Here is a 19335-nt window from a genome sequence, read left to right as displayed (position 1 = left end):
TCGTGAGACAGTGTGTTTTCAGTAGTTTTTGTATTTCAATTTATCATCGTCATGGTAAATTTATGTGTTTGTGGAGCTTGCAAAAACTCCAGCCTGTCAGGACATCGAGTCCACCGGTTTCCTAACAGGAAAAAGGACGGTGCTATCTTTCGTGCCTGGGTGCGGGTTGTGCAGGTGAAGAGACGGGATTTCTCTTCCGCGTCGGCTTCGGAAAACGCGGTCGTGTGTAGCGTTCACTTCAGATCGGAGGATTATCGTCCCGGCGATATGAAGGAGTTCAACATGGGATACCGAAGTAAGAACCGGGTGAGACTCAGAGCTAGTGCGGTTCCTTCAGTGCACGCATCTTCGGGTTCTCCCGCTGGATGTAGGCGCGAGCACAACATCAACTGGCAAACGCAATGTAAGCGGAACGAAACTGAGCTAACAGTTACTCGTTATTGTGTTTGTGTGGACCGTTTATCAGTTTGGACCAGTGCAGCGCGAGCCTGATCAAGCAACACTGTAGCCTAACTGCGAGATCCAGTAAATAAAGAATTCGCCACTGAAGTAATAACATCGCTGCGAGATCTAGTGAGAAATATTCACATTTCTCCGTTATTAACGGATCAAACAGCGCTGACGTGAAAACCAGGAATAAACATTGTGCAATGAATGAACGAACTATCCAGTGTCCATAGATCAGCAACATTCACCATGGCTTTACTGTAGTAACACTAACTGCAACCATGGAAAGTTTGGCATTTTCCACTAAGGCCCAGTATGCATCCACCTCCCTGCAACACTGACTTTCCTCAGCTGTAAACATTGCCTCGCATTTCCCACACAAGCACCTATGGAACAAAAAATGTATCAGGAATAAATATCTCTCTGTCTCTCCATGAGAAACTGCTAAGTTATATCACGTAACGTTAGTCTGGGCGGATATTAATGAGCATGACAAACGCCTGATCAAAGCTTAGTTTCTGTTATTGTAAGTTCCAATATGTTCTGTCTAACATTAATCCTGGCCTGTCCCTGCTCTCTTGGCAGCCTAGCAGGCTCATAATTGTATGGCTGTGGTCCGTAAACAATTTCCTCAGCGTCCGAAATGTCATTGCAATCCATATTTCCCTGTTGTTTGAATCGACCGCTCTCCCTCGTGCTACGTCACGACTCTCGCCCGTCACGCCCATTTTCAGATGCGGAAGTAAAATTTTCTCACAAAAACGACTCCAGAAGCCACTGTAGCATATTTATAATTTTTTTTTAAAGAAAATCTAGTTCCTACATTATTTTTCTATACATTGACTTGTTGGGTCTTCTAACCTGCAAGTTGCTCTTTAAAGAGACCGCACCAAAACGAGTTGCTCTCAGACGCACATCAGAAAAGGGGTAGAAAAGGGGCCTGTGGAGCTATAATAATGAGGAATTCAGACCCAAGCATTGCAGTTCCGCTTTATATAGACTACAAATGTATGATTTATATGTAAAAAGGAACGATTTAAAAGCATGATATGTCTCCTTTAAATGGATAAAAAAACACAATTTTGGTCGGAGTAATGCTTTGATAGCATGATATTTAGCTTAATTGCGGACATAAATATACCGGTAAAAATACATTTCATTACGCTGTTTAAACACTTTCCAAACTCCGACATGTAGATTCACACAGGACTAGAAGCACCTTTTAACTTGAGGTCCTTGGTAATTCTAATCCCGTGTGAATAGGTCTATAACCACACGTAACTGTTAAACCACTTTGACAATGTAAGGTTATATGCTGCTGGTGCACTGTATTTATGTGTTTAACATTGTTTCACATGTTTTTCCTTAAAAAAAAAAAAATTCTCTTTCATCCTTTGTTATATTGTATCCAGTGTGAACAGCACAATATCCTTCAAAAAGTAGATAAAAAAAACCATTGTGCAATTAGTGCAAATCTGGTTTTCAGAATATATTTTACATCTGTAAAATAATGTTAGTTGAACATATTGAATAGCAGTGCAAAAAAAGTGTGTATAGTCACAATAAAAAACAATACAGCAGGTAATGCCATCACTCAACATCAGTACAAAATGATATCTTCCAAATAATTTCATTTGAAAGTGGAAGTGCATTTAAGTGCATTGGAAAGTGCACGTAGAACTAAAACTCAAGTAGGATGGAAGAAACAAATATCTGGTTGTCTGATCATAAATGGCACGACCCACCAACAAAACAAAAGTCTGCACTGTAAAAAAATTCTAACCCTCCCAAATCAAAAATTTCAAGTGACCGATAACATCTAAATTTTTCAATTGGCCCAAGTGCAATTCTTGTTGCAAAAGTCTGTTAACATTGGCTCAATGAGAAATAATACGTCAGACTAATTGAAAAATTTAGATGTTATCGGTCACTTGAAATTTTTGACTTGGGGATGTAATTTTTTTATACAGTGTGACTTTAATTTTATGTTGTATTAAATGCCATGTTGTTCAGCAAATTGCCTTACAAATGTATCAAGATCTAAAGCTTTAGTGCGTTTATTTTCAATGCTTAGTAATGCTAAGTTTGACAACCTACTCTCGGTCATAGTGGAGCGGTCTTTATTATTCTCAGAGTTGAAAAACTCCGCTCGCAACTTGCACTACTTACAGGGATCACAACAGCTATCCTTGTATTGTTCCATAAATTGGGTGTAATCCATTAAGGTAGCTGGTGAGTCTTTTTCTTCATTTTTAAGTCTTTCAAGTACTCTTTTGCACTGATGAATTTCATGTTTTAGGTCATCAGCGTTTGATCCATATGCCTTTGCCAACAGCATAACATCATCACCCAAGAAGGAACGACTGGAAGGATTCAGAGCCTGGAGTCCATTCATTATGTCACAATTTGTTTTTGAAAAACGCCGCTCGAAAACTTGTCTTTCCGTCTGGTGAAACGTGTTGTCCCAATGTTGAGGCGATGATGGAGTCCTGAAGCGCTTTTGTTGTTTGTCTGACCCTTTTGAATTTGTTCTGTGTTGTGGAGATATTGCTCTGGTGTCAACACTGTTATTCCACAGTTCACCAAAAGTGTCCTCACTGCGATAATCATCCAGAGTATCTTTAAAAGCTTTGATCAGATTAACTGCCTTGCTGAAGTCAATGTTTGATTGAAGGTGATCTAAAAGAAATTTGGACTCACTTAAGATCGTTTTAAAAACCACAAGGCACCCAACAAAATTCAGATCAAGTAGTCCAAGTATCCCTCTAGCTTCAACAGCTCTTTGTGGGTGCATTTCAGAAGCTATCTCCTCCAAGACGCGTATAATAGCAGGCAACCGGTCTAAAACATTGCGACGCGCTGCCTGCCGACAAGCCCACCGGGTGTCTCTAAGACGCTGGAGTTGTCTAGGGGCACCATCAAACATTTCCTGCTGCACTTTCAGCCATTTGTTGTGTACATATGATCCTGAAAGAAATACATGTTTTAATAATGAAAAGAAAGTTCCTGCATCTGAGACATTTTTGACACTGTCCACAATGACCAAGTTTAAGCAGTGAGCACTGCAGTGAACATAAAGTGCATGCTTTGACACCTCTCTCACTTTGGCCATCATAACCCTGACCAACCAGATTTTTTTTGTACTCCAACCCATGTTTTTCAAAAAAACAAATGATCTTTTCAGAGAGAGTGTTATGTCTGCATCAATATGCCATAATAACATATTTTATTCGGTTGTGTTTCAGAATATACACGAGGGAAACCGGAGACATGACTGCACTGTTTACACTGGTTTATTCGGCACACCGCAACAAGCACGGGAGTGACATCTAGTGGCCATCAGGTATTGGAACATCGCTCAAATACATTACAGAGAGCACCTGCATCTAGTTGATCTGCGTTAGAAAATTCAATAAAGCTTTCGTGAACAGCACCCTCATAAAAGTATCTCAGAACAAATGAAATCAGTTCCTTTTTCTGAATATCTTTTGTCTCATCAACAATGATGGAGAATTGTTGACTTTCTTTAACCTCTTTGATAATATTGTCTTTTACCATTCCTGCTAAGCATTGAAGTATTTCATTTTGTATCGTTTTACTTGTGTACATTGCATTTGTTGGCTGGTTTTGTAATCTCTTTCTGATCATTGGGTCATGTTTGGCAAGTAATTCCAACATTGACAGGAACATACCTTTTCTCTCAGAGTCTGTAGTTTCCCTATGGCCACGCTGAGCAGTGTTTTCAGTTGCAGTCACGATTAAAATTTCAGCTAATGCTTTCACAAACTTTTGGTTTTCAGTCAGTTGTTTCTTATTTTTTTCGTCCATTATTGCAACAAGTGAAGTGTTACTGTCTTGTCTTTTTTGTTCTCTGCCCATGCACACATTTCATTTCATTTTCATTTCATTTATTATTTATTTGAACAGGGACAATGTAAAATATACATTAACCTTAAAAAGGAGAGATGCATTTTACCAGGTTGTAGCACATGTGCTAATTTCCACCTGTAGTCCCTGGGCAGGCTGATGTCAACAAGTTAATAATACATCTATCTCAAAAATAGTATTAAAATAATCACACCCTTCATTCATTCCTCAGCATTCATTTACAAGTACACTCTCACATACACATCAATTACAATACATTATGTGAACATGTTTGTTTTAAAAGAAGCCATTTCTTGGCCCGATGTGAAAAGGTGTTAAAATGTACACATGTGGTCAGCTCTGTTGGCAATTTATTCCATTGTCTGATGGCCACACTTGAGAAAGCTGAGCTGGCGAATGCTGTTTTAATCTGGGAATCCTACACTCACCCCGAACAGTTGACCGAGTGGCTTGAGATGTAATTTCTGAGCTCAGTGAAATAAACTTTTTTAACGGAGGAGCTGCAGTACCATTTATTATCTTGAACAAAAGACAGAGATTTGAATATATGATTATGTTTTCAAAACTTAATATACCATGTTTTTTAAGCATATGACAGTGGTGAAATAGCCGAGATTTCTTGTCATGAACCTTAAGAGAACTTTTGTACAATGATTCCAGGGGCCGTAATGCTGTTTTACATGCCTGTGACCAACTCGTCATGCAGTAACGAAAGTGCGGAATTATCATCGCATTCAGATATAAATTAGATGCATCTGTGGTCAAAGAGTTTCTAATATACCTAAACTGTGCTATGTTAATTCTCAACGTGTTGGTTATCTTTTTAATATGTTTTTTGAAATTTAAGTTTGAGTCAAGAATGACTCCTAAATATTTAATTTGGTCAACCCTTGAAATTTCCTGACCTTCAATTATGATTTTTGGTTAAGGTTTTACACAGTGATAACTTACGGCGATTTGTGAAAAACATAGAAACCGTTTTGTCAACATTCAAAGTTAAATGAGAGTTTTTCAGCCAAATGGATATCTTTTCCATTTCCTCAGTTAACTTTCGGGCAACATCCTTAACAGTTTTACCATGCATATACACCACTGTGTCATCAGCGTACATTATCATTTTAGCATTAATAAACACAGATGGAAAATCATTAATATAAAGAGAAAACAACAAGGGCCCTAATATAGAGCCCTGCGGCACACCCATAGTGCATGCTCGTAAGGGATATGATACATTATTTATCGATACACACTGCTGCCTAGCACTGAGAAAAGATTGAATCCAATTAATTGTATTTTTACTAATAGAGAAATTTGTTAATTTATCTATCAGTAGTTCATGGTTTACTGTATCGAAAGCCTTACGCAAGTCAAGAAAGACCGCCCCTACAACTCCTCCACTATCCAAACTTGATTTTATTTCCTCTTTTAAATAGCAACATGCTGTCTCCGTTGAGTATCGTTTTCTGAAGCCAAACTGGAGAGGATGTAATGCTGCATTGTAATCAAGATGTTCCACTAGCTGTGCTGCAACTACTTTTTCAAAGACTTTGGAGATAGTGGGAAGGATACTTATAGGTTGATAATTAGAGACCTGGAGCTTGTCTCCTGACTTGTGTATAGGCTTTACTATAGCTGTTTTCAAAGCTGTAGGGAAGATACTTTCATTTATAGACTGATTTATAACTTTAGTTAGTGTGTAATGTTGCTGTTTGAGCATAAACAACATCTGCAAAGTTACAACGCTCAAAGTTCAAAGCAAAGGAAGATATTTGCTTTTAAAGAAAGACACTGAATGCCCCAGAGATCCATCTCTTCCTGATGCTCTCAACACTTTTTATGCTCGCTTTGAGGCCTCTAACACCACTCCTAGCACTAGACTCACTATACCACCTGGTGAGCAGCCACCCAGTGTAACCACAGAAGATGTCAGGAGGGCCCTACAGAGAGTCAAGCCACGGAAAGCTGCAGGCCCGGATAACATCCCAGGCAGGGTCCTGAAAGACTGTGCACATCAGCTCTCAGAGGTACTGACTGACATTTTTAATATCTCACTCTCAAAAGCAGTTGTACCATCATGCTTCAAATCTGCTACCATCATTCCTGTGCCTAAGACTACTATAGAGTCATGCTTGAATGACTATCGTCTGGTAGCACTCACCCTGATAGTGATGAAGTGCTTTGAGCGGCTGGTCATGACTCAAATCTGTGAGAAAATTGATGCCAGCATTGACCAGAACCAGTACGCTTATAGAAAGAACAGGCCCACTGCAGATGCTGTCTCATCTGTTGTACATCTGGCTCTTACCAGTGGCGTGGCGTGGGGAAATTTTCTGAGGAAGCCAATTAAGACACAACCTCTAAGCTGTGCATGTGTTTTAAGGGGTGGGGGCAGAAAATCATACGTTAGGGGTGCCGCCAGAAATTCTGGGCCCCCTACATTTTTTACAGATAAAGATTAACCCAATAAACATGCCCTGTATACTTTAAAAAAAGATACTTAGCACATTGCATAGTTAAAATGTCTAAAGATGAGTACAAAGCCTACAAAAACAAGAAAAAAAAATTTTGTATTTATACAAATTTGACTTATAAGTCAAACACACGTAATAACCATATGATTTCTATTGGCCTATTTAGTTTTCATAATATAAAATATAAAATATTAAAATATCTATTTTGTAAACTCCTTATAGCCAATGGTTACTACAAACACATGTTTTATTCGTTTTTTTATATTATTTTTTTTCTGGGGCATTTTATTCATATTAAGAACGTCAAGTTTGACATAATCGATGCGTTTTTTCGTATCCGTCATTATGTGGCTCTAAACTGTCAAAACACCATTCAAACCCTTGTTACGGATGCGAAAAACACAGAAAATCGAACCCGATCCGAATTTTTTTTTTTTTTTTGACGGACGAAAGTTTCGGAGGCAGTGTGCTAGTGTGATTGACCTAACGTGAGGTTGCATTTATTTTTTAACGTGCTAAAATATCGGACGCGAATTTCGCACGGGGGGAGAAGGAGGATGTGGGTGTGCAGCAGCCGCTGAATCTGTGTAGCTATTTTTTACAGATGGTGTAGAGACATGATAACCCAGAGATGTCATAATTCAGTAATTATTTTACTAAGCTAGCTAGATAAAAGCAGGTCATGTAGCAACAAAAATAAGTAACTCTGAAAGTTTTGGAATACAGGAATAGGGCAAGATACTTTTCTTTTTGAAAAACTGTGTGACATACTGTCGACTTCGGCGTTTTCTGTCTTCTCTTTCCTTTCCTTTTTTGATGCCCTAACTTTTGATGTGACATGCCTGCGTGTGTCACTGTCTGCGCTGCATCATAGCAAGTGCAATAAGAGACGTTACACTAGCGACCGTAGCTCGGACAGAAGCCGGCCGCACACCGGACGCGCAGCTCAGCGCCGCGCAGCGCCACGTCTAGGACAACTGTCACCTGAAAATCCGTTAGCATCAGCAATTTTCTGATTTCTGTAAATAAATATAAAACTAAATGTATATTGCAGCACGGGGTTAAGTCCGTATATACATTAACTACGATTTGAGACACATAAATATAAATTTAATATAAAACTATGTAAATGGCGCTGTGTGGCGCGGCAGGGTTTTGAACACGGTCCTGAGCCGTTGCTGGGCGCCGCGGACAGACGCCGCCGGTGTGTGTACTCTCATAGAGAATAATGTGTTCGAATTTAAAAGACGTGGCGCTGCGCTGCGCGGCGCTGAGCTGCGCGTCCGGTGTGCGACCGGCTAGAGCAGGTGGAATGAACCATTGTAAGGGGGAGGGGTGTGACTGAAACAATAAATGCAGTATTTGTTTTTTAAATATTAAATCTATGGTCAAAACGGACAAAATACACATTTAGTGTATGAGGGGCCCTAGCACATTTAATGTATGTATAAAAAAGAGAAAATAAATAAGAAAAGAAAAAGGGGGTCTGCTCTTCTGGGCCCTAAATCAGCCTGGGCCCTTAGAATCGTCCTAACCTTCCACCCCTTTACGGCGCCCATGTACGTTACCATTTAAATGTTGCTATTTGGATGAACTAGAGCGCCCAGCATCATCTTACCGGGACTTACGCTTGTTACAATCCAACACTTTGAGCACGGACGCTCTCGCGCTCTCTCTCTCTCTCTCTCTCTCTCTCTCTCTCTCTCTCTCTCTCTCTCTCTCTCTCTCTCTCACACACACACACACACACACACACACACACACACACACAGTCAGTCCTCTTAAACATCTTTCATGGTGTTTTTATTAAAACATTCGCAGATAGGAAGCGCCAACGGTAAGCAACAAGAAAAATAACCTTTTTCATTTAATACACCCTTAAATCGGTGTGACGCTCATGTAAGGATATACAATAGCGGTTATTCACAAACAATCACAACAATAAACAACAAAGTGCACTCACATGCTGCTTAATCAAAGCACGCAAGAAACAGTAAGAACTATAATCACATTAAAAAAATAACACATCGCTAAATGGGCAGTTTAGACCAGACGCGCTCTCTCTCTCTCTCGCTCTCTCTCACACACACACAGTCAATCTTATGGTCTTTTCATTAAAACATTCGCAGATAGATAGGAAACGGACGGTAAGCAACAAGAAGATAACCTTTTTCATTTCTTTTTCTAACTAGCTAAACAAGATGTCAACACAAATCCACAAATCTTCCGCTATTTCATTCATTCATTCATTGACGATGATAACGTGATGTGATTGGCCTGATGCCAACAAGTTCATGGCTTCCCTTGACACTGTCCTGACCAATCACAGGGGAGCAGTGTCGTGACAATAGCGTCACCTGATTGGTTAATCATTCTTTTTTTTTCTATCAAGGGATGCCAACTCTGCCTGGCCTCCTCACAGACACAGGGTGCAGTACCATGTTTTCAACGCTCATTCACCATGTCACTTTTATAGGGGCGCTGTTTTACACATCATAAAACATCATCCACAGACCTGATTGCTCGATAAGCAAACTGTCCAGCAAGTGTCCAGTGAGCTCCTCCAGGCAGTGGCGGCTCCAGAGGGGGGGGGGGGAGGTGGGAGGTGGGGGGGGGTTGAGGTGGAAGTTGTCTCCAGTTACAAATATCTCGGAGTACACATCAATGACAACTAACACCGAATAACTTTACATCTGAGGCGTTTAAAGACAGGAGGAGAAGCTCACAGTCAATCGGGGGGACGTGGAGGCATAAAGTCAAGGGAGAAGCCCATAGAGAGTCATAAAGTTGCTCCTGCTCCTAGCTCATGGACAGCTCCTACTCACACTCTCCGTCTCTGCAAGTTTCGGAAGGGAATGATTCAGATTTCTCTTGGCACAGCTACTAGAAGACAGACGGGTTGCTCACGTCACATCTACGTCGTCAAGCTCAGTTTGAGTCTGCACAGTTCGCTCAGCCATCAGGAAATGAGTGCTTCTAATTTGCTTCACTTTTCTCCGTTGAAACCTATGGGGTCGCTGTGTCCAGTTTATATACTGTCTATGGTCAAATCACCAGCGCAACAAACAACTCTATGATATATTAATTATATATATTTTTAATTTATAACAACTCAAACACACCTATATACATTTGGATGCTGCATTAAACAAATTCTTAAAGGGAAAAAAAATGTAAATATTAAATCAACTCCACAGCTGATTCAAAGTGATCAAGGGCTTAGGACGTTCCAGTTCAGCCCATTGCAGTTTCCGCCAGTAGTGGGCACTCATGCAACATAATCAATGACGTACATCAGAGTGAACGACACGGAGGGAAGTTAGCGAGTGAAGGGCATGACAATTTTGGACTGGAACGCAGACTCTGTCCACTGTTGTGGTCCTACTGAAGCTGTGATCCGATTGGTCCCCTCTGCTCTGGTGGGCGTGGCTACTGTCATTATACTGGTTTATGACATCACATACAGAAGAGATAACAGGATTATTGATTTTTAATGTCTTTCTATTCACCTTATTCCGCCCGCCCACTTTTAATACTTTTAATACTTCGCGCTTCCGCATTTTGTCATCCGACTTCCGCTAAACTGACACGGCACATCCGGTAGCTATTTCAGTAGTTAGAAGATTGTTTATAGTTAGCCAAAACTTTATCAAAATGACAAATAACGCTAATACCGTAAATGTTTTAAATTGGGAGCACGGAGAAAACTTCATACAACGATCAGTTCGTCTCACATTGTCTCATCCATCGTCATTGTTAAAGGTATAGCGGAGGATTTTTTACTTCCGGGTGGATCACCTATACTATTGGTCCTCCTAATTGTCAATCATTCTGGTGAATCAATCAAACTTTTCAAAAAGTGGAGAGGGCGGGTCTTATCTAAAATTCAGAAAGATCCTCCACTATACCTTTAACGTGGCCAGAGGTAACGTAAACCTATGGGAATAATTAACTACGTCCTGTCATCAGGAGTTGATGGAGCAGCAATGAAAAATTATTTGTAAATAATAAGGAATGAGAATATTTAGGGTTAAGGATAGGAGATTAGGTAATTGGTTAAATATGAACGATTAAATAAGTTGTATAAAATCAGTTGTAAGAAGTGTTTGATGTTTTCAGGAAGCTAGAGACACCTTCTACTGACCTTCATGTAGAAACATTTCACCATTTAAATTTCATAAGTAATAAGATGGTATTCATTTGCAAACTTGACGTGACTTATTCCTTCTAACTAGAAGACTTAATTCATTTTTTTAAGGGGAATCTACAGAGCTCACATTATATTGTTTTATAATAAATGACTGACAGGTAAAATCTGCTCACACTGTAAAGGTTTATAAAAATAACTATTCATAACAGGGAAAATCTGTTTTACAAGATTCACAAGGAGGACAAGTTTCACCTTCCTTTCATAGAGGAGATCGGTAATGGTGAAGCCTCTGTCTGCCATTACTTCATCGCCTGGACGAAGTTATTAAGTGCACGATATTGAAGAAAAATGCGATATACGATAACTCAATAAACAATGCGATATTCCATATGCGATACGATAATGCTTAAAGTATATAAAATTAACTTAAATTAGATTTAAAATTATATAACCTACATATGTGTTTCACATTCTTTTTGTAACAAGAAAACATCCCTTCAACTTGGGAAAGTGAACATCCGTGTTTTACTGTATATAAGATGTGTTATTTTAACATCAGTGTAATATTATCCTACATTAGGTCTATTTAACGTCCATAAAATGGTACGAACACACAGCGCTCGGGTGAGCACTTCAAGTTTAGCGCCTTCCGCCATTGCCTCAGGTGCTCCTCGTGTAAATCGTAAAGTACACCACAACATTCCGATCGCTTTAGCCTACATTGTGTTCGTAACACCGTTGGTTAAATTGTTCTATCCTCTTAATCCAATTGTTATGGCAGCCCCTAACTGAGCATATAATACTTTACATACCGTTGCAACTATAGAATTACGCTAGAAACTAGCGTAGGTCCTTTCAGCCGGAAGTTGAAGTCCCGCTCAGCTGGAAGTAAGATGACAAAATGAGCGTAATGGCGTCGCCCTTGTTGTCATGGAAAATAAGGTGAATAGAGATCTGAAGCTCCATCAGCGCTGTATGACGTCAGTGTGAGACTGAAGATTGTTAGTTTGAATCTCAACATTAAGATGTTTGATGTTCATCTCTCAAATCCTTTCTAGAACATTCTATTCTATTCTATTCTATTCTATTCTATTCTATTCTATTCTATATAAACATTTGATATGATTTACAGCAGTATTTCCTGTTCCTGACACAGATATTCAACATCCTGGTGTGTTTGTATTAATTGAGCATATTTATTTGAATATTAATCTGATCTTTCATACACACAGTTATTGCAGGCGATCTGAGAAACAATCGAGACATTTGATCAGAAATGAGCAACAAACGTCCTGAAGAGAGTTACAGGAGAGAGCAGAGCCAAACACTCACAGGATCTCATGACAAGATCAAACTGTTACTTTAAGATGTTTTTAACACATTATTGGTCAGTTTATTTCTGTTGAAAGTGTCACCAGTGACTTACAGGAATTGGAGGCCTACTGGAGCTCAAAGTGACAAACTGACAATGTTCAGAGTGTGAATTTATCAGCTAAAAAAGTGCTAGACGGTCGCATGCATTAACACTTAAAGATGTGCAGTTATTTTAGCTGACGGTGGAGTTTCCCCTCACTTTACTACAGAGCAGCTTCACATCAGCACGTCTGTTTATCACTGAACCAGTTTTGAAGAGTTTGTCTTTTCATATTTGTGGACTGAAACCGATGAAGATGTTTCTCCCTGTTTTGCTCTGCTTGTGTTTCTGGCGTCTGGATGGTGAGTTTAAATGTGTTTTTATGACTTCAGTTGTTTCTGTTCTGATGTGATAAATTACTGGTTAAATTAGTCAGAGAGGATCAACATTCACTGTTATTCTCATATAGAAATAATTGAGCTGTGATTTTACTGTCAGATCAACTTTGAATTCAGCTCTAAACTCAGTTATTATTGATTTATTAAATAAAATAATATAAATATGAAGCTCAGATACTCAACAGCATTAGTTTTAGTGTGACATTAAACATTACAGTAAAAGTGTCTTTTTAGTTATTGTTCCATATATAAATCTATTTCTCTTTTCATTCTTCATCTTTTGTCTTTGTACTGCTGCAGAATATTAATCACTTCACATTTAAACGATTAAAAGTATTTTAGTAAAGCTTCATCAAACCAACAATAAGTGATTTTAAAGCTTTAATCTGTGAAAAACTCTGTTCTTCAGGAGTGATTGGTGGGAGAGAAGTGTTTGTGATTGAGGGAGATTCAGTCACTATAAACTCTGATCTTACTGAAATGAAGGATGATGATGTGATTCAGTGGAGGTTTAGAGATGAAAACACTGTAATAGCTGAAATCAATGTAACGGCCGACAGAATCACTGTATATGATGATGTTCTTGATGGGAGATTCAGAGACAGACTGAAGCTGGACAAACAAACTGGATCTCTGACCATCACAAACACCACAACTGAACATACTGGATTTTATTATCTACAGATCAACAGTGAGATCAATAGTCTAATTCTCATTGTCTTTGGTGAGTTAAATATCAGTTTCACCTGTTTTATATTTTAATCAGCACAAAGATACAATTAATAATTCAAACTCCATTTTGCTTTTGGTGTTTAATGATGATATTCATTTCAAATTTAAATTTCAAACTATTTACTTTTATAAATCATCAAGTGACCGTCTTAATCTGAGATGAACCCTGTGTGTGTGTGTGTGTGTGTGTGTGTGTGTGTGTGGTGATTCAGTCCTGGAGTCAGTGACGGAGGGAGATTCAGTCTCTATAAACTCTGGTCTTACTGAAATGAAGGATGATGATGTGATTCAGTGGAGGTTTGAATATGAATGGACTGTAATAGCTGAAATCAATGTAACGGCCGACAGAATCACTGTATATGATGATGTTCTTGATGGGAGATTCAGAGACAGACTGAAGCTGGACAATCAAACTGGATCTCTGACCATCACAAACACCACAACTGAACATGAAGGAGGTTATGATCTACTGATCAACAGTGAGAGCAAGTTATTCATTCTCGCTGTCTTTGGTGAGTTCAAAAAAGTTTACACCTGTTTTTAAATGAAAAAATGTAAATGAATTCATACACGATTTTGTTTTTTTTTATTTTATATTGTTTATTTTTAATGTCAATTTTAACTATTCGATTAGTAAACCACTATAAAGTGATTTAACAGTATTTGTAGTAGCTTTTTCCAGTCAGATTGTTCTCTATTTGCTACTGTGTGCTGAGCTGGATATAGTTTGACGCAGTTGTAAAGATGAGGAGTAGAAGTTGATCCAGTCGGTCCAATGACCATTTATTGTTATTGAGAATGTTACAAAAAACTTGAGGTAAATAAAACAATTAAACTAAAGTAGTTTCTTATATGGTAGCAAACGGCTTGTGACGTCATGGAACCATACAGCACACACACACACACACACACACACACACACACACACACACTATTCACAAGAAAGAAACATGAAATCAACTCAAAGCTCAATTTTGTTTTTGTTATTTTATATTTTTATTTTTAATGTAAATTTTAAACTGTTCAAATTTAGTAAACGATCATAAAGTTATTTAACGGTATTAATCTTTGCAAACCCTGTTTCTGTTTGTTCTCTGTGTGTTTGACAGATGAAGTGAAGTCAGTGTCAGTGAAGGAGGGAGATTCAGTCTCTCTAAACTCTGGTCTCACTGAAATGATGTATTATCAGATTCAGTGGAGGTTTGGAGATGAAAACACTTTAATAGCTGAAATCAATAAATGGTTCAACAGAATCACAGTATATGATGATGTTCTTGATGGGAGATTCAGAGACAGACTGAAGCTGGACAAACAAACTGGATCTCTGACCATCACAAACACCACAACTGAACATACTGGAGATTATAAACTACTGATGTTTCCAGGATTCTCATCAAAATCATTCAGAGTTTCTGTCTATGGTGAGTAAAGATCATTTTTCTTCTCCTTCAAATATTCTTATTTACTATTTACATGTTGAATTGTTGAATCTTTACAGTTTGAGATGACAGACCGTATAAAAACTCACTTGGAACCGAATATAAGATTGTTGATTAGATTTGATCATATTTCTGTGTATTCAGAAATATTAGTTGATGTCAGCGCTGATATTAGTGTTTATTGACTGATCTGATCTCAGTTTGATGTGTTTATTCCTCAGATTCTGTCCACTGTTGTGGTCCTACTGAAGCTGTGATCCGATTGGTCCTCTCTGCTCTGGTGGGCGTGGCTACTGTCATTATTGTGGTTTATGAGATCAGATCCAGAAGAGCTGAACGAGATCAAGGACATATTCACACATCAGGTACATGATTGATGATGTCATTTCTCACAAACTGATTTAGCATGTATAATTATCTGTGAGATTTATTAATTTATGGCTTTTTATGTTCATCTTTTTCAGGAAGTATTGAAATCTAAAGCAGAACGCTGAACTTTAAAGGTTCTTCAAGTGTGTTTTTGTTCTTCTAGTGTTTTTTTCATAATAAATACGGATGATTATTTGAGTTTGTGCTCTCTTTCAGTGTCAGATTTAAACAGTGTCACTTTATTGTTTATAACTTCTCTCAGAAAATAACTTAATATCTTAACTTGATGGTTTAAAATATTATTAAATTTTAAATCTTATTAGCCTTTATTGTTTATATTTCTCTCAGATACAAAAATAATGAATAAAGAGACACACAGATCTCAGTTTACTACTGCTGTATATTTGTCATATGTATTTTCTTGCCTTTATCAATAAAGTTTCTCACTCTGAGGTTCAAGAGTCTCTCATGATTTATTCAGAGGAATACAAACTTCATGTATATTTTAAATATTTCAGCAGTGTACCGTATACAGCTTTATTTCTACTTTTTCACAGGTGCTTTAACCTGTAAAAACATTATTTATTTATTTATTTATTTTTAATAATACCAATTAGTTTGTTTTTATTTCAATATATTCCGGTATAAACAGCATATACAGCTAAAATATTATTTTAAAAAGTTTTCATATTGTATTAACTCAAAACTAACTCTGTTACATGTTCTAGCTGCAGATTTACTGCAAGAAAAATATACAATACTGTGTTAAGTTCGTGTTACAGATCACATGCAGCATCACATATTTTTTGTTGTTGTTTATTCAAGGATCAAGGATCTCACAATACTCGTTTTTAAAATATTTTATGCATTTAAAAACAAAACATAATGTACATACATGAGTACATATAACCATACATGTCAGGGGTAAACAAGGGGAAAAGGAAGAAAGAAAGAGAGAAAAAAGGCATTTTACAAAGAATTTGTGCCTATTAAACAACTGTGTCATTTTCTTTGCTTTTAAGTTTTTACATTTAGATATTGTTTCTAAATATATTTTAATATCAATTTTAAATTGTTCAGAATTTGCCATTTTCATTCCATTTGACTTTATGAATATAGAAACGGGCAAACATAATAATTAAATCAAATTTAAACAAAAGATTTTTATCACCATCAAATGAAAAACATTTTAGTATGACATCAACTTCTTCAAAGTTAACAGGAATCATTCTCCATTTCCTCCAACAATAAAGTGTTTAAATCTCTAGTGTGATTTGTCTCTGTGGTCTCGTCTGAGGAGCAACACCTCCATCTAGTGGCTCACCCTGAACTCACATGTTATCAGGAGTTATTTACTCAGAATCTGTAATGAGATCCAGTGATTGTGTCTGTTACTCAAGAAAGCCACTAGATGGCGCTGTGAACAGTCCACAACACCCCTGGGGGGCGCCAGTGCTGATTATGCAGGAGCTGGATGAGGATTTTGCCTGTCGGTGAGGAAGCTGGTGATCCACTGACAGATGGAGGCGGGCACAGGGAGCTGGGTTCATTTGGACAGGAGGATGTTTGGTATGATGGTGTTGAAAGCCGAGCTGAAGTCCACATACAGGATCCTCACATAAGTCCCTGGTTTGTCCAGATGTTGTAGGATATAATGCATTCCCAAGTTGACTGCATCATCCACAGACCTGTTTGCTCGATAAGCAAACTGACCAGCAAGGGTCCAGTGAGGTCCTCCAGGTGGGCCAGCACCAGTCTTTCAAATGACTTCATGAGCACAGATGTTAAGGCAACAGGTCAGTAGTCATTCAGTCCAGTGATTTTGGGTTTCTTTGGGACGGGGATGATGGTGGAGCGTTTGAAGCAGGAAGAAACTTCATACAGCTCTAGTGATCTGTTGAAGATCTGTGTGAAGATAGCGGCCAGCTGGCAGCGTTTGCGTACGAAGGTACGTCTCAAAACTGATTTCAGACACTCTTCTGAGGCAGCGTAACAGTTTAATGATCTACAACAGAATAGAGCGAGCTTTAGTGAAATTGAGAGAATATTTAATGACTACAACAGTAATTTATCAAGAAATGACATCATAAGTGGAAATCGTTGATCAAAAATGTACATTTACACACAACCTGATGACCAGCCGCAACTTTCAGACGCCATCTTTATTTTTCTAGCTCAACTGTCACAGAATGGAAAGCACAGGATTGTGGGATATTAAAGGCAGAGAAGGATACATCTACGCTACCTTCAAAAATCCATCAGATGGAGACAAGTGAACGTGATTTCACCAAGTACCATGATCCTGGATTAACATCTTTTTTGATCCTGGAAAAACTTTCTAATCAACTAATCAGATTTGAGGGACAGGTTTACAGTTTATGTCAAGTTTAGACTTAGACCCAGGGTGAGGTGCTTCAACATCAGTGTTATTCACCTATCATTTCCCTCTGGTTTTAGGGAAAGTTATGGGTAGGGTTAGGTTTAGGGATAGGGATAGGGATAGGGTAAGGGCTACATTTTGGGACAGGAATGTTATGCAGGATCAACAAAATATGTTGATCCAGGAACATGTCTTACTTGGCAAAATTACAGTGACCCAGGAGACAAGTGAGCTAACATTGCATTCGGACGAGCCTTGATGTCTTCCGACCTTGGATTGAGTCCGGCAGCATTTATCAGCTTTCGGACGCAGCCGTACACTCGTTATTGCGGTGCATTATGGGATTGAATGAGTGCACTCAATAACGTCCACTATGGTGTCGGACAACACTACAAATGGCTGTTCCCTCAAATTATGGCCTATTTAAGGGTCTAGTGGCGATTTCAGACACAGCCCATGCATGTTTTATTACATTTATTATGTTGAGCGCCTCCTGGAGGAAAACTAAATTTATATACATTATATATAATTATCAGCAGAGATAACCCCCCCAATATTTAAATCTATGCATTACAACCCCCCCCCCCCAAATATTTATACCATGATCACATGAAAAATATGCCGACCCAAACTTCAACCCTCCCAATGTTCAAACCAAATCTACACCCTTGACTCTGTACACTTTTTTTATCTAATTTTTTCGAAAAAACTAAAAAACTGTATATTGTTTGTAAACTTTCTGTCATGGTTAGATTTAAGAAATTCATGTTTATAAAAGACAATAAATTCTGTATATTTGTTTGTTTCCTCAGAGTAATCAATGAGTCATGAGTCATTTTTCCTATAAATTATTTTCAAAAATAAAAAAGTCACATTAAATAATGAAGTGCTCTTGATGACCACTAGAGGAGTCTTCCCGTTTCCCACAATCATTGTGGCATTTTATAACTGGTGAAATTAGTCAGAGAAGATTAACATTCACAGTTAGTAGAAATTATTTAACTGTGATATTACTGAAAGATCAAGTTTGAGTTCAGCTCTAAACTCAGTTATTAGTAATTATTAAATAAAAATGTAATAAATTATTAATTCGGTAGATACCGATTCCGTCGCCTACCCTTTGGCATTGTCTCAGCCCAGGACATCTTTCAACAGAAAATAGACGAGATTTACGAAGGTCTGCCTGGAGTTGTGGCCATCGTGGACGATATCTTAGTCTACGGAAAAACAAAAGAGGAGCATGACCATAATCTCAGGAGGATGCTGGAAAGGTCCAGAGAAAAAGGGGTACGCCTTAACCCTGAGAAAAGAACTGTTTGTGTCCCGGAAGTCAGCTACTTTGTCCACCGTCTTTCCAAAGATGGAATCAAACCGGACTCTCACAAGGTGGAGGCCGTGAAAGAGATGTCTCCACCTAAGAATTGTGCTGAATTAGAAACAATTCTGGGAATGGTCAATTATCTTTCAAAATTTGCACCAGACCTTTCAGACATAAATGCACCTCTGAGACAGCTACTGCGGCAGGACAATGAGTTCATATGGGACAAGCAACATGACGCAGCGTTCCAAAGGATGAAAGACATCATTACCAGGGAACCAGGACCTGTGTTGTCATTTTTCGACACAAGCAAAGACCTCACACTGCAAGTGGATGCCTCCAAATATGGATTAGGTGCAGTGTTGCTGCAGGAAGGTAAACCACTTGCA

General features: G+C 38.3%; 1 protein-coding gene across 1 annotated transcript; it reads left to right on the top strand.

The window, feature by feature from the left end:
• Positions 1 to 267: 267 nt before the first annotated feature.
• On the top strand, positions 268 to 15360 carry LOC311085941 (uncharacterized protein; the record flags this gene model as incomplete). Its single annotated transcript, XM_084118560.1, has 7 exons — positions 268 to 306; positions 6186 to 6717; positions 13118 to 13432; positions 13653 to 13952; positions 14550 to 14861; positions 15101 to 15244; positions 15344 to 15360. The coding sequence occupies 7 exons, from the start codon at positions 268 to 270 to the stop codon at positions 15358 to 15360; spliced, it is 1659 nt and encodes a 552-aa protein (XP_083974686.1).
• Positions 15361 to 19335: the final 3975 nt, after the last annotated feature.

The sequence above is a fragment of the Abramis brama genome (assembly GCF_963993115.1).
Source record: "Abramis brama genome assembly, chromosome: 6".
NCBI classification, from domain to species: Eukaryota; Metazoa; Chordata; class Actinopteri; order Cypriniformes; family Leuciscidae; genus Abramis; species Abramis brama.
The sequence above is the reverse complement of the archived record's forward strand: the minus strand, read 5'-3'. Positions and strand labels throughout refer to the sequence as shown.